Source organism: Heteronotia binoei, chromosome 12 (assembly GCF_032191835.1).
Source record: "Heteronotia binoei isolate CCM8104 ecotype False Entrance Well chromosome 12, APGP_CSIRO_Hbin_v1, whole genome shotgun sequence".
NCBI classification, from domain to species: Eukaryota; Metazoa; Chordata; class Lepidosauria; order Squamata; family Gekkonidae; genus Heteronotia; species Heteronotia binoei.
In genome coordinates, this window is record NC_083234.1 from 47192106 (window position 1) to 47208930 (window position 16825).

General features: G+C 44.2%; 1 protein-coding gene across 3 annotated transcripts in view; it reads right to left on the reverse strand.

Moving 5' to 3' along the window:
- Nucleotides 1-4248: 4248 nt before the first annotated feature.
- The window catches only part of KCNIP3 (potassium voltage-gated channel interacting protein 3), a 126821-nt gene continuing 114244 nt past the window's right edge, over nucleotides 4249-16825 (reverse strand). For all 3 annotated transcript variants that reach the window (XM_060251864.1, XM_060251865.1, XM_060251866.1), the window contains 5 exons: nucleotides 15257-15327; nucleotides 13269-13376; nucleotides 11287-11391; nucleotides 10125-10187; nucleotides 4249-6858 (listed from right to left, as the gene is read on the reverse strand). In XM_060251864.1, the coding sequence (XP_060107847.1) occupies nucleotides 6811-6858; nucleotides 10125-10187; nucleotides 11287-11391; nucleotides 13269-13376; nucleotides 15257-15327 (395 nt within the window). In that variant the 3' untranslated portion in view covers nucleotides 4249-6810. The remainder of the gene's footprint in view (nucleotides 6859-10124; nucleotides 10188-11286; nucleotides 11392-13268; nucleotides 13377-15256; nucleotides 15328-16825) is intronic.

Below are 16825 nucleotides of genomic sequence, written 5' to 3' on the forward strand. Positions count from 1 at the left end.
GAGTGAACGGAGTCCTTTCGTGGTGATTTAGGGGGCGATTGCTTTGAAATCTGATGATTGGTGACACTCAGAGTCCTGTGCGTGTGCCTGTTGTGGTTAATGGGGAAAAATCCCTCGGCAGCGGTGGTCTGAAGCAAAATTTATGGAATGCTTTTTATGTTATTCTCGTTGGTCTTTCTTAGCCAAACACTGGGCAGACTTTTGAGGTCTCCACAACTCCTCACCGAATTGAATGTTTCAAAATAGAAGAGGCAGCGGAAGAACTAGAGGGCCTGACATGTTTTTTTGCTTAGGACTGCAGCTGTAGACTAGGGTTGCCGTGTCCAGCTCAAGAAATATCTGGGGACTTTGGGGTGGAACCAGGAGACATTGGGGCTGGAGCCAGGAGCAAGGGTGTGACAAGCACGATGGAACGCTGAAGTAAGTTCTGGCCATCACATTTAAAGGGACCACATGCCTTTTAAATGCCTTCCCTCCATCTGGAAATAAAGGATACGGGCACCTTCTTCTGGGACTCAGAATTGGACCCCCTGGTTCAATCTTCTTGAAACTTGGAGGGTGTTTTGAGGCGAGGCACTGGATGCTATGCTGAAACTTTGTTGCCTATACCTCAAAAAACAGTCACCCCAGATACCCACAGATCAATTCTCCATTATATCCTATGAGAATCAGTCTCCATAGTGAATAATGGAGTGCTCAGAAGACATTTCCCTTCTCCTCCAAACCAGGGGACCACCTGCCCCTAACTTTGGATTGGCAACCTGAGTTGGGAAATACTTGGGGATTTGGGGGGTGGATCTGGGAGAGGGCGGGGTTTAAGGAGGGGTGGGGCCTCAGCAGGGTACAATGCCAGAGAATCCACCCTTCAAAACAGCCGTTTTCTCCAAGGGTGCTGATCTTTGCCAACTGGAGATTAGTTCTAAAAGCGGGAGATCTTCAGGCCCCACCTGGAGACTGGCAACCCTACCTGGAGACTTATAGAAGGATGCTTTTATAAAAAGAATGCATGTAGTCTGCTCTAGTTGTTATTGTATGTACTATGTTTTTACTGCATTGTCTTCTATTTTTGTAATACCAATGAGCAATACAAACAGTAGTATGTAATGTGTTATTGTTTTTGTTTGCACTTTTCCACCTTAAATAGTCTGGTTGCATTTTTTAGTATTTTGTGAGGTCTTGAGGGAGAAAGGTGCACTATAAATGTTCGATAATGGAACTCACTTGTGTCCATAAGAGCTATGTGATATATGATCGATTGCAGGGTTGCTGTGGAGCACTGCCTCGGAGGCCCTCCCTCCCCGGTTTGCAGTAAGGGGACAATGACCTACACCTCCTATGCAGAGACAGCTTTTGCAGAATTTGGGGAAATAAGACTCCCTGCTTACTTATCATGGCATCAAAAAGCAAAAACAGGAAATCTGGCCTCCTGCAAAAAGGGCTGTCTCTCCACTTTCTTCTATTTGGTAATAATAGTAGGTGCTTTCATATAGGCTGAATAATGTGCTTTTAATGCACTTTAGCAATTGTTTGCAAGTGGATTTTTCCATTTCACACAGTAAATTCCAATTGCAAAGTGCACGAAAAGTGGATTGAAAGTAGGCTTCCCAAATCCCCCACCTAGCCGGGGGACCCCCAATTTGGAGCCTTCTCCCCCCGCTCGCCAAAAATCTGGAAAGCGGGGAAGAATGGCGGCCTTTCCCACCCACCCCCAATCCCAGCAGCTTCTCCTTTCCCTTCCCACCCAGCCCCGATCGCAGCAGCCTTTCTTCAGTTTTCCCAGGCTGCTTCCCGCCCCCAATCAGCTGGCTGGGGGGGGGAGAGGGAGCCCCGCCCGCAAAGGACCATGTGCCTTTGCACCTCCGGAGGCTTGACTTGAAAGGCTTCAATTTAGGATGGTGTGTCTGTGTTTCTGTGAAGAAGCTGGCAGCAACTGGTGAGTAGAGAGGCCGATCCGCTGTTTCAGACTCGCCCGGAAGTGGGGGGGGGGGGGAGAGGGAAACGTCTTCATTATTCCCTATGTGATCGATTCTCATAGGGTATAATGGGGAATTGTTCTGGAGGTTTCGGGGGCTCTGGGGGAGCTGTTTTTTGAGGCAGAGGCACCACATTTTCAATATAGTATCTAGTGCCTCTCCCCAAAGTACCCCCCCAAGTTTCAAAACGATTGGACCAGGGGGTCCAATTCTAAGAGCCCCAAAAGAAGGTGCCCCTATCCTTCATTATTTCCTATGGAAGGAAGACATTTAAAAAGGTGTGCTGTCCCTTTAAATGCAATGGCCAGAACTCTCTTGGAGTTCAATTATGCTTGTCACACCCTTGTTCTTGGCTCCGCCCACAGTGTCTCCTGGCTCCACCCCCAAAGTTCCCAGATATTTCTTGAATTGGACTTGGCAACCCTAATTGAAAGTGCGTTATTCAGTATGTGTGAAAGTGTCAGTGATTGCTTTGGTATGGTTGTACTTCTTGTAAGGTGCGTTCTTGTGTGTGGACAGAGAAAGGCTGTTTTTGTTTTGTTTTTTAAAATCTTTTATTTTCCAAAATGAAAATAATATGGAAGCAGTAAAGCTGCTCAGAAAGTTCCTATTTTTGTGTTACTGCTGTTGGTAACTTTTTAAGCTTGGAATTGAATTTCAAATGCTTGGATTAAAAACCTTTATTTCTGGTTCTCATCACAGTTATGTGATCTGTAAGCCACCTTGAGGCTATTGCATGGGGAGGGTGGGATACAAACAAAAGAAAATAAGTACAAATTAATATAATAGTACCATCCAGTTTGCTAACAATTTTGTATGTTTGCTTTATAAATTAATTGCATGAATTAGTCTGCTAAAGAGTCCATCTTAATGTGAGTTGAGCAAATGCTTCAGAAGCTAAAATGCTTTTGAAAAATCTGTACAAAATATATGAGCAGTTATATTGATCTTTTAAGGCTATAAAGTTTAATAGGTGAATTAACTGTATGGATAACTTTTCAGAAGGAACAATTTTGTTAAGGCTATGAGTTAAAGGCACTTTTTAAAGGCTATTTCTGTCATTAGGGAATGATATAACATTCAAAGTGGCCTTTCCTTCTCATAGTGAATGGTGCATTTTGAAATGTAAATAGGCTCACAAGGCATCTGTTTCCTGAAGGTTTTGGTAACATGCAGGTGTGTATACGCATTCTGATGACCAATTGGCAGATTAAGAATTGGCATTAAATGATTGACAAGTATACCAACATGTTTCACAACTGTTATGAAGTGTCTGAAATAATCTAATGCCTTAGCCTGGCACTCTGATGCAGATGGAGGCTGCAGAAGGAAGGCTTCAGTGTGTGGGTCTGCGTGAAGAGGATGGAGCACCACCAGGTGGCCTCAAGTTCTTACAGATTTAGCTGCTTCGCTCCAGCCTACCTCCCGACACAGCTGTAAATAGAACTTAGGACAAAAATAGACAATTGCTAAAGTGTGCTGCATATAATGGCCTTAATCGAATGCACAGGTAATGTCCACTTGAGGCTTCAGTGTTAGGGACACTTGGGAATAAGTCCCCTTGAATTCAGCAGGAGTTGCATCTGTTAGGATTCTTTGATGTAGATGGGCTTTGGTATGCCCAGACTGTAAACTGTTTGTTGTCACATCTTAATGAGCAAAGTATAATTATACCATCAAACACACATTTCCCAGCCCTAGTTTGTCTTGCCTAATTGTCCCACCTGCCTGTCCCAACAGCACTCAAATCCATCAGGTCCTCCCTCATCCCTCTTTCCTGTCACTCTGTAGCTCCTTATCTTTTCTTATTTGTTAGTTCAGGGGTCCCCAACCACTGGTCCATGGACCAGTCCCGGTCCATGGCTGTTAGCAACCAGGCCTTGGAGTGAGGCAGAGCAGCCCCAGACTAAAGAGGCAGCACGGCCTCACTCCAAGGCTGTCTCCCTTTGCAGGGTCCCAGACCAGTAGAAGGGACAGTGCTGCTGTGACCTTAGCCTACCCCTCATTTATAGACTCAATGGGAGGGGGAGGCAGAAACAATCCCAGTCCCCCCCCCCCCCCGTTTAAAGATCCCCATGGGGGGCAGGGATGTGGCATGGGTGGGGGGGAGCCTGGAGTGGCAAGAAAGACCCCCAGCACTGCCACACACACACACCCCGGTCTGTGGAAAAATTGTCTTCCACAAAACCGGTCCTTGGTGCCAAAAAGGTTGGGGGCAACTGTGTTAGTTGACCCAGATGTTGAGTAATATGCTGCAATTAGGACAAAAGTCTCCTTGTCTTTTTCAAGCTTATTTTATTAAAATATACAGTGACTGAAGTAATATCAAGTAGTTACAGAGATCAGGAACTGGCAACTGTCTCCCCAGGTTGTGCTGTGAAAGGAGGTTCAGGGAGATGCTGGAGTAAAAAGGCTAGTGAGGCATGCGGCCATTCCTTATACTGCACATACGTCAGGAAGCATCAGGTGCAAACTCACAACATCCTGAGAGGGACTGGGGGGAGTGAGCTGGAGAGGACAAGAAAACCACACTTCATAGCCTGGTAGACAACAGGAGACATTGTCTGTCCTGGGGCAGCCGGAGCAGAGAGGGAGAAAGAGATGGGGAGAGACTGTTGGCCACTGTTTTGGATCTCAAGAGAACAAGAAATTTGAAACCTGGGCTATGCTGTAACAGACACGAGTGCTTTTCAGTGCAACTGAACGCAGAGTCATGCCCTTCTGAGCCCATTGACTGTAATGGCTTTAAAGGATGTAATTCTACTTTAGGATGGCACTGATAAAGTGGCAAGTCCAATCAGATTTAAGGTGGATGGCAGAGGACAGTCATTTTCATATGCATGCTTAGGAAATCCCATCAGAATTTCTGGATTGCTGGTTCCAGCATTAATTTTTAGAGCGGCACTGATGTATTAAGAGAAAAAGAGACTGGATTTATATCTTGCCCTTCACTACCTAAAGGTGCATCAGAGCATCTTACAATCTTCTTTCCCTTCCCTTCCCCACAACAGTCACCCTGTGAGGTAGGTGGAGCTGAGAAAGCTCTCCCAGAACTGCTGTTGAGCAGATCAGCTCTGTGAGAAACTGTGACTGGGTCAAGGTCACATCAGCAGGTGCATGTGGAGGAGTGGGGAATCAAACCCTGTTCTCCTAGATAAGAGTCTGTGCACTTAACCACTACAGCAAACTCGCTCTAACAATCCACCATTCTTCCATGGGGGGTGGGTGCGTCCAAACTGCTTTCTAACCTTCATATGTGCCTCTTACCTACCATAAGTTTCCTTTTTTTTTTGAGTTACCAACATGCCACTGACACATATACACATGGGTTAAATCACAGGGCACAAAGTAATCCTCATGTGATCATGACAAGGTTCCTTTTGTGCATCTATGCAGGAAGGAAATTAGAAGCAATTGAAAACAGCAGCAAATGAAACATGCACCAATTCTGAAAGGAATCTATGATAAACTGGCAGATAAGAATGGGAAGCAAGGTGCAGTGGAAACCAGGGACTGCTAGAAGAACTGATTGGAGAGAATCTGGTGGTCCTCACTTTTCAGTATTTTTATGGAGCCTGGAGTTCTTTGGAACTCATTCCTCTGATAAGTAGATTCATCATAGTGAACAAGATTTCCCCCAAAAAGCAGCTTGTTTACCATGACTTGATCTTCCCCTGGTTTGGGCACTGCAGAGCATTTTGGGATGAAATAAGGGGGCACAATTTGTTCATTCAGGGCAACAGAGCTCTCTCACCCTTGCATGATTGAGTCTGTGCCTGAGAACACACCCAGAACCTTTGTAAGTGCTCAGGGGTTGTTGGGCAGGCAAGCCTAATGTGGAAAAGGTCCCCTGAGAGTATAAAGCTTCAGACCCCCTGCACAGGGGCATCTAGGCCTGCCTGTCCCATAGACATGCCCAAGTACTTTGAGAATGTCCTGCTTTCCATGAGAATGACAGAAGAATTCAAAATCTGTAGCTGACTTGCTTGTGGCTCTGCACACCTGCAGTTTCAATAGACTTCTTTTGCATTCTGAAATGTTTGTGCACACCTGGCAGCATTTGCATTGTAGGTACTCACTTTCCCAGTGGCCTTTGCTGCTGCAGACAGAGCCAGTCATATTAGCTGTGCCTACGGGGGTGATGCGATCAGCAGCACTGTTTGTGTGGCATGGCCTTGTGACACACGGACAACTTTAGACAAGCCAGTTTATCTTCCTCCTGTTTTTCACATTTTAGATGAAGACTGGGGGGTGGGGATTAAAAGAATTTAATGTCTAGGTTTGCTTTGTTGTATAAACTAGAACATCAGCTCCCAGCCAGAAGGAGTGGTGCTCAACGTGGCTGACAGGCCCGACACCTAGGGTGCAACCTCTCTAGCAGTTTTCCTGTGCAAGCCCCATTGAAATGACTGCACTCTGTAATGTAAATAAACAGTGATCTGCTGTCTAAGGGCTGGAGTTTTACCAATTGGCAGCTTTGCTCACTCTCAGAAAGGAGGTTCTTCCACACTAAGCTGCTAGGGATTTGTTTCCACACACTGACCAGTGACACTTGACTTAGTGACATTTTCTATCCTTGTGCCAGAGAGTCCCCTGCATGCCAATTTTCTCCCTTGGGTCTTTCTCTCTCCTGCTCCAGCAAGTCTTGCAAGCAAATGGCATCTTTCCCCCATTTTTTCTCTTTTGTTTGTTTTTTCCTTTAAATATAAAAAAAGTTTTTGTTTTCTCAGAAAGATGTGTGTGTGCTTCATGAGAAAGATGGATAAATCCATCCAAGTGCAGGCCAGGAGAAATCACATGGGCCGGGAGAGAGGAGGTTGGTGGGGCTTGCAGACTCCTAAATGACATTCTCAAACAGCTGCATGGAACTCATGATATTCTCATCCTGAAGCAGAGAGGGAGAGAAGGAGAAAGAGAGAGAAGAGGTATCAGTGCCAGACTTCTGTGGTTCAGACTAAAAGGAATAGCTGCAGTACCTTCCTGTTATTTATCCCCCTGGGCCTGTGGATATAACAAGATAATTCCCAAATGGTGTGCTGTGAGAAATAAATTAATTAAAATAATGTAAAGTTTCTGCAAACTCAAAATAATCACAGAGGTGCTGCCTACTCTGTCTCTACATATTTTACTGCAAGGACCTTGCCTTCTTCCAGTAGGGTCAAGTAGTTATGTCATGGTTCTGCACTGGGTGAGCTTGGATTATTCAGTCATTCCTGGAGCAGATACACCTCGGAATTTCCTGTCCCCCAAGGAGGCTTTGTGTTCCATCTCTGCAAGAGTCACAGCTCTGGGCTTGGCTCATTCCAACCATCCTTGAGGGAGACAGCTGGCTAATTCTGACTCATCATATTGGATCATTCATACACTATTCATGAAGACACAATAAAATTACTTACTCTTGCAATAAAGGCTGCCTGTCGTGAGTCTGCATGGATCACTGCTCTGGACTTTGTCCTCTGAGATCAGTAAGTCATGCAGCAGCACAGAGGCAAGGCATCACTGAAAACATGTAACTTTTACATATTCTAAAATGAAATACTTTAAATTCTAACATCAAGGAGAGTCTCCCAGTTTTAATTTGGAAAACAAGTGTGCCTTGGCTTTTGGCTAGTTGGGAAATGCCCTTCTAACTGGAAGGTTGTGGATAGGGATGGGCATGAACTGATAGATAGATAGATAGATGATAGATGAATTTATTGTCATTGTTCTCAACAAAAAGAGAGCAACGAAATGAGGTGCTCTTCCACAAACATACCAACACATCAAACACACATATTCATAAACCATTTAAATACATCTGAAACCATTAAACCATTTAAACCATTAAAACCATTTAAATACATCTAAAACGGATAAACATTCATAAAACCATTAAAACCATTTAAACCCTTAAATAAACATTCATAAAACCATTAAACATTCATAAAACCATTAAAACCATTTAAACCATTAAATACATCTAAAACAGATAATCCTTCATAACCCTGCATTTAACCTAACCACAGCACTTGGATAGAAACTGTCCTTAAATCTGTTTGTCCTAGCCTTCAACACTCTATATCGTCTACCTGACGGTAAGATCTCAAAAAGCAAATGGCCCAGATGTGTATGGTCCCTTAGGATCATTTGTATCTTCCTTTTACATGCCATATTATACAGATCCACCAATGAGGGGAGAGAACATCCACAAATCTTTTGTGCTCTTCTCGTCACTCTTTGGAGCACCCTTCTCTCTGCTTCCGTGCAGCTCCCAAACCACGCGCAGAGGCAATAAGATAAAATGCTCTCAATGGAACTACGATAAAAGGCAACCAGCAGACTCCCTGACAGTTGTAGTGATCTTAAGAGTCTTAAGTAGTATAGTCGTTGCTGGGCCTTTTTCTCTAGAGCTAAAGTATTTGCCCCCCATGTTAGATCCTGTTTCATGGTAATTCCCAGAAACTTCCATTCTGTCACCTGTTCTACCATAACACCATCAATAAACAACGGCTGGGTGTCCAAACTACTCTTCCTGTAATCCACTATAATTTCCTTCGTCTTATTTATATTTAAAATAAGATTATTTACTTTACACCAAAGGGACAGCTGTTGAACTTCCCTCCTGTACGCAGACTCATCATCTTCAGAGATGAGCCCTACCAACGTTGTATCATCTGCATACTTAATGATTTTGTTACTCAGACTGCTGGAAACACAATCAGATGTGTAAATAGTGAAAAGAAGTGGACTCAAGACACATCCCTGAGGGGTGCCAGTATTTAAGATCTTCACGGAGGAAATATATCCATCCATTTTAACCCTTTGTGAACGACCTGACAAAAAATTCAAAATCCACTCACATATAGAGTCCGACAGCTTCAAATCTTTAAGCTTAGACAACAATCTATGGGGTGATATTGTATTAAAAGCAGAACTAAAATCTGCAAACAACATTCTAACATACGTCCCCTTTTTATCCAAATGCGATAAAGCAGTATAAAGAACAGTATTAACAGCATCCTCAGTAGATCTATTTTTCCTGTAAGCAAACTGGCCCATGAACATAAGATTGTGATAAATTTTGGTCAGTTCATGGTTTGCAAACTTAAAAGCTGCTGCAAACTTCCACAAATTTTATGGTGGTTCATGAAGAACAGAAAGCAGAGGCTTAAATAGCCCCGAGACATTTAAACCCCTGCTTTCTGCTCCCCACGGAAAGCAACAGGAAGCAGGGATAATAAACTGCTAGAAACTAGTTTGGTTCATGAGTTTGTGGTTCAGCCATGAACCACAATCCAAAATGAACCACAAAAATGCAGTTTGTGCCCATCCCTAGTCATGGATCTTGTTGCCCCAGTAAAGGATTTTGTTATGGGGGAATTGCTGGTACCTGGCAATGAAAGCAACGTACCCAAGAAGAGCCAGTTCATACCATTCAAAAGTGTAAGTGGCTACAATGAGGACTTTGTCTCAGACATGCAGTGGGAGTTCAGTGCCTCCCAGTTGTACTCTGGCCTGATTTTGATTGCATGTGTAGCACCTGGGAAGACTTCAGCCTCTGCTCCCCATCCCCATTTTTACATTCTGAATTATCCCTGAAGAGCCGCTATTTGCTTTGTTGGTTAACCTGCATGCAATGATGGCTACACATAAGTCTTGCACCAGAACAAACAGCTATTCACTAGGGCCGTTTCAGGGTGTGAAAATGATATAATGGGAAAGGCTGACACCTACTCTTCCCTTGTGCTGAGGTTGCCGTCAGAATCAAGGCCAGACATATCGGAGAAGCACAAAACTCCTACCACAAGTGTGTTTCAGAGTCCAGGTGGCAGTTGCAAGGACATTTTGTGTTGTGTGAATTGGCCCCAAGCTCCTTACCCACAAGAAGTATGAGTTTCCCTTCCTTTGGATACACTTGTGCCAGGGAAACTTAATAGATGGCACCACAGGAAATGCCCAGCAATCCCCCCCACACACACACACAACTTTTGATTGTTTTTCTCTTGCTCTGGCACCTTCGTGATGTTGCATTGACTCCATTCATTTTGATGGGTCCTGCATGAGAACATTTCAGAATGTGTTTTAAAACTGCAGCATTTTAAAGAACACTGCAGGCCTTGCATAAATGCCTTCTGTGAAAGGCACGTTTGACAACGGCTGAGTGGAGCTTACCTTTTGACAAGTCTCTAGGAATTCCTCTATCGTGACCACCCCATCTTGATTTTTGTCCATTTTCTGAAATGCAAACGGTACACTGTGAGTGGTAGGGTTGCCAATCCCCAGGTGGGGGCAGGGGATCCCTTGGTTTGGAGGCCCTCCCCCTCGCTTCAAAGTCATCTGAAAGCGGGGGGAGGGGAGGGAAATGTCTGCTGGGAACTCTGTTATTCCCTATGGAGATTTATTCCCATAGAAAATCATGGAGAATTGATCTGCGGGTATCTGGGGCTCTTGGGGGGGGTGCTATTTTTGGGAGTAGAGGCACCAAATTTTCAGTATAGCATCTAGTGCCTCTCCCCAAAATACCCCCCAAGTTTCAAAAAGATTGGACTAGGAGGTCCAATTCTATGAGCCCCAAAAGAAGGTGCCCCTATCCTTCATGATTTCCTATGGAAGAAAGGAATTGAAAAGGTGTGCCATCCCTTTAAATGTGATGGCCAGAAGTCCCTTTGGAGTTCAATTATGCTTGTCACAGCCTTGATCTTGGCTCCACCCCAATGTCTCCTGTCCTGGCTCCATCCCCAAAGTCTCCTGGCTCCACCCCCAGAGTCCCCAGATATTTCTTGAATTGGACTTGGCAACCCTAGTGAGTGGTGGACACCTAATCCCAGGATACAGTGCTCAGCCCAAATCAGCGCCCCCCCTCGCCCCCATGATGCTTCTTGTTCTCCTGCTTTGCAAGCTGAGCCCACAGACAGCCATCCAAGGATGTCATTTGCTGTTTCCCCCTCACTGGACTTTTGCCTGCTGTTTGATGAGCTGTTAAGTTCTTCTATGGAAAGGGCACTTTTCCAAATTCAAACCCCAACCCAAATACATTCTGTGTGTGCTCATACTATGTTGCCTGAAAACATTCTCCTTCATAATTTACAGAGCAGATACTCACTCTGGAAGAATGCAGAGCAGGTTCCTGGAAGACTTAAGATAATCCTGCCATGTCCATTTCTGTGCAGAAACTTGAGACTTCTGCTACCTTAATATCTTGTGGGTTTCTTCCCATCGCCTCTCTCTTGTGTTTATGTGCCTGTCAGGCTATATATAGGGTACTCCCCCCACCTTTCAATGGACAGGATGCTTTCTTTGCTAACAAATTAACTGCAGATGTCCTCTCTCCTACCTGGAAGAATTTTTCCACGTGCTGAATGGGAGCATCTTCTCTCAAGATTGGGTAGGTATAGCGGCCCATCATGTCATAGATGGACTTCATTATTGCCAACATTTCCTGGCAGAGAAAGAGAGCCAAGCTGTCAGTATGAACCACAGGCCAGATTGAGCCAGCTTTTTCAGGGGGAAAAAAGATGCTAGTGAGCAAGTTACTCAAGGGAAGCAAGGGATTTGCCACCTCTCTCTTCACATGCCTTGCCTTTCAGCCCTTATTTCTCATTCTGTGACATTTAATGGTCACCCCCAAAGTCATCCATTCTCTTAAATGATTCTGCCCTCTCTCCCTCGTGGCCCCCTGCCATGCTTGGAATTCTTGCCCTGTTTGTGAATGATGGTGGCATCACAGCCTCAGCAGGATCAGAACCAATACTTTCATCAAGGAACTCATGGTAAATTTGTGGCTGGCCATTCTCAGAATTCTATCATGGAAAATTCGGGCCTTGACTACATGAGACATTGTTGCTGGGTCCAACACCAAGGCGGTTCATCTGATATGTGACGGGAGATTCCAGATGAAACTTGATTCTCAGACTTGCAGGAGCCTGATTCAGATGAGGATCACAGCACAAAGGATTTCTCTTTCCCTCCTGCACAATTTTCCTGACCTGAAAAATCTTGTAGGAGCACTATTAGGAGTTACATATATATCTGTGGGAGGGGTTCCTAGTGTGACGATCATAGATGCCATCATGACCACCAACACCTTTCCTGGGACCCACTAAGTGTTTTTAAAAGCAGAGAAAGTGGGTGGGACCAAGTGAGCCTTTTGCCCAGCATGGTTTCTGTTTGGCCAAACTGGAGATCTGATTGGCAGTGCCTGGATTTTTTTTTTTAAGTTGACTAGACAGTAGCTGCTTCCACAGCACAGCTACTGGACAACTAAAATTAAGCTGCAATGGCCATTTTGTGCCTATACCAGGTTCCGAAGGAGCCCAGAAACTACAAAAAAAAAAAAAGAAAAAAGGGGAAAGGGTTGGAAACCCCTGATCTATGGGTTAAACTAATTTCCCCCAACAGGGCAAATAGAGCTGACTCAGCATGAGAAACTGGCTTGTATGGGGTGGCCAAAGTCTTCTTTTTCCCTGTGTGCTGAAGTCCTGATCAAAATCAGGGCCCTTGTGTTTCTTTACAGTCTTCAGTACTAGACTCTGGAACAGCATATCATGCAGTTAAGCCCCTTGGCTCCCCTACTGACTGACTCAAAACTGCCAGGAAGTTGTTGCTGTCACCATCAATTACCAAGGCTGCTGGGTCTTTGCTCCAGTTGGACACCTTGGCAGAAAGACAGGCTACAAATTTTATAAATAAATAAATCTGCACAAGTATAAACTACTTTAGGGTGCAGAAATCAGCTTTCTGAGAATCTCAGCTTGCTTGTGTGATTGAGAAGATATGTTTTAAAACATGCAGAGGAGACCTGTTGAAATGTGCCATGCCAAAGGAGCAGGAGAGGTGTGTTGCTGAATTCAAGTGGTTGGAAATATGATGAGCAAACAGAGAGCAAATGATGCAAACAGAAAAAGAGGGAGGCTATCTTAGGCAAAATATGATCATAATGCAAATATAAAATAATAGGAGATCAGTTTTCCTTGGCACAAAAGTTGTGTTTTGTAGAATAAATGAAAATTGTATTTATGTTCCAAGCTCATGTGATTTTGCCTTGATGCCATTCCCCCTTTGCTTTTCATATGAGTTACCAAGCCAGCCTGTCAGAGATTGCAGTGCATTTGTTTCAAGAGGGCTGGTGGTTTTCATTAGCAGTTGACAGAGGAGCATTCTGCATGTAAATTCTAAACCACTCTTGAAAGAAAGAAAACAATTCCACAGACACCTTGACCCCACTTAATACCTCCCACAATGTTGCTCACACTGGACTAAAAAAAGCACATTTCCTGGTTGCCACAGCACTCCTTGTCTTTACCCCCAGCAAGGTACCTCCTTGGTGATGTAGCCATCTTTGTTAATGTCATAGAGATTGAATGCCCAGTTGAGCTTCTCATGCACTGTTCCACGCAACAGGATGGAGAGCCCAATGACAAAATCCTGCAACAAAGGATGGAGCAAAGACAAATGAATCACACAAGAGGACATGGAAGAAAAACCGTTACACTCTAAAATGGCTGCTTTACATCTAGTTTTTCTGGAAGTGGACCATTACACCATAACCTTGACCCTTGGAAGGACAAAGCAGAATAATACTGGTTGTGATGCTTCCGGGGTAATTTTTTCCTACAGATGTGGTTTCTAGAGCTAAATTTAGAAGCAGGTTTTACTGTTTCTATTTTCTAGAATCTATTTTTATACCAGTCAACCAATCCCAGCACCAGTGGCCACAACAACAGACCACAAATGTTGTCTGTGATGCTTCAATAGACAATGGCTCTTTTATTTATTCATTTATCTCGTAAGTTCAGGGTGACTTTTAGAATATAAAAGGACAGCCATTCAAAATGTGGGTGGTTGTGATGGTGGTGGGAAGGAACTATGTTGCAACATGCATTCTTGTTTATCTCCCCCTGCTCAAGCAAAACTAACTCTGTATTATTGCTGGAAATGAGTTTTGGACTGTGTCAAAGGGGAATTTGCTTAGTTAAGTATAATTACATCTTTCTTTGAACCAAAATCAAAGTGTCAACTAAAAAACCCACAAAGATTAAATCATATTAAAATATGATTAAACACTCAACACAATACTTTTCAAAATTAACAGCTGAGGGGGTGAAAGTCAGCATAATCCACCTTTCTTATACACACCCTCTCAACATGGCACATACATGTGGTGCTGGAACACTCTATGCATCCAGCTACTGTTTTACCAACCAAGATCCACCACCAGCGCCTCTACAGGCGAGATCCAATGGTCCATTTGCCCCAGAGCCCAGCATGCTAAGCCACTTCCTTTCTTTGGAGGAAGTCATGACAATACCACTGGCTTAAGTTTATCTGCAACCCCACTGCCACTCAGCAGGCAAGGGCTACTTAGTACTATTATTGCTGTTTTCAATGTATCTAGCAGTGTGCAGGCACTGCCAAGAAGACCTGCTTTGCCTCCTCCTTCCTCTGCCAGCCAAATCCTGGTTAGCAATACTGGCTAACCAACACAAGGAAATTCATCCCAACAATATAAGGACAAAGGTGCATTTTTTTTTTTGATACTGAAGGCAATTTGAAAGAGGGACTTCTGCTCATTAGATTTTTTTTTTTTTTGTCTGTGGTGAACAGGTTTACTTTTGGGGGAGGGGTTGGTATTTATACATGTGTGTGCATGAATGTGTGAGAGTGTGTGTGCACAGTGGGGTACAATGCCATAGAGTCCACCCCCCAAAGCATTTATATTTTCCAGGGAAACAGATCTCTGTAGTCTGGGAATGAGCAGTAATTTGGGGGGTTATCTAGGCCCCAACTGGAAGCTGGCACCCCTACATAAAACCTCTGCCCTTTTGTAGTCCTTTCATTTATTTTTTTATTTTTATATGTGCGTGTGTGGTCACGCATGCACCTGGAAGTCATGGCAACCTCTGGTGACTGACCCCTACTGGGGGCTTCGAGAATACTCAGGGAGGTGACTGAATAAAGCCTCCCATGACCTCCTGACTGCTGGTATTCCAAGGAGGTCTCTCATCCAAGCACTTGCCAGAGTTGGCCCTGCTTAGCTTCCAAGATCTGACAAGATCAGGCTTGCCTGGGCTATCTAGGTCAGGGCCCTGGTGAACAGGTTTGCTAGGTTTTTGTTTCATTTGTAAAACCTGATTGATCAAAAGATTATATGCATTTCCTAAAATCATGACATCATGAGAATAAAACAATGCTTCCCTCAAAGCTCTTTCAGCTGCTGTCTGTCTCTAGATATCTCTCTCCAAATGGTCAAGAAGAATCAAAATTATGAATAGAACCATGACCCCAGCAGTGGCAAAGAAATTTACCTCAAAGCGGATGGCTCCATTCCGGTCCACATCAAAGGCATTGAACAGGAAATGAGCATACATGGTGGCATCTGGAAAGGGAATGGTAGAAGCAAACAGTCAGAGAATCCTGCTCACTCCCTAGGACCCAATTCACATTTTGCCCCAGTTGCACGGGAGCTGCTTCCCTATAAGTTGCCTTCCCACATGGATCTATGCTTCTGTAGGATGGAATCATGTGGGAAAGGGTCTGCATTATTTGCCTCACCCACAGTAATGGATCAGTGTGGGAAAGATGCTTTTGTAATGCTGCAGACATTCCTTCATCGCATTTGTTACCTGCATTTACTCCAAAAAGCTCATGAGGATTAAAATAGGAAACATCCCATCTTATCCTCACAACAACCCTGTGAAGCAGGCTCGATTGAGAGGGAGAGAGTGACTGGCTCATGGCCAGCCTGTGAGCTTTGTAGCTGAGCAGGGATTTAAACTCAGGTTCTCTTGGTCCCACAGTCTATTAACCTCAAGAAGTAGTTGTGGTAGAAAGTGCTGTCAACTTGCAGCCAACTTATGGCAACCCATAGGATTTTCAAGGCAAGAGACGAACAGAGGCGGTTTGCCATGGCCTGCCTCCACATAGCAACCCCGGATTTCTTTGATGGTCTTTCATCCAAGTACTAACTAGGGCCAACCCTGCTTAAGATCTGATGAGACTGAGCAAGCCTGAGCCATCCAGGTCAGGGCAAAGATGTACATACACTGCTTCCATAGTTCACATTGGTTAATGGTGGTTCCCTTGCTTTGGAGGATTCTGTAATTGCAGTTTTCAGGGTGGAGTTCAGGATCTCAAAAGAGAATCCTCAGCAGATCTACAGAGCTATAGTTCTCAGATTTCACAGAACACAAATACAAGTTTTAAGTGTAGATATGCTTAATTCTACACACGAGCAGTACCTTTCAAACGAGCCCCAAATACCTAACTGGAGATACACGCAGACTGACACAGATGACTTCCATGAATATAGTCAAGTAGGTAGCCGTGTTGGTATCTGATGAAGTCTGCATGCACATGAAAGCTTATATCTTGACTAAAACTTTGTTGGTCTTAAAGGTGCCACTGGACCCAAACTTTGTTCTTAGATGATGTTACATTAAAACGTATAGCCCTCTTCATGTAAACCTGCAAACCCCATGAGACTTTTTAGATGCCAGAAATTAATTTATGTACCTAACACTTTGAGGAATGGGCAGAGGTCTTAGCAAAAGGCAAAGCAGCTGCTTGGCCTGTCAAAGATCCCAGAATTAGTTCCTGCTATCTTCAATTCAAAAGGTTTCGGGGAGCAAGTCTAAGGATGACTCTGCCTTTCAAAGCCAACAGCAGCAGGCAACAAGAACTCCCCATGAAGCAGCTCCAGATGATGGGTTAGTGCTTGGGTATTTTACTGGTGGAGGGAAGTGCTCTGCACCTGTTTATGCTTCTCAATGCAAATCTGGCACCCAAGATTTCAAGGAAGGTCATCTCTGTGATAAACTGGGCTGAGGGCTGTGTGTTTGGGTGGCAGATGGGGAGCAATTTGGAGGGAACCAAAG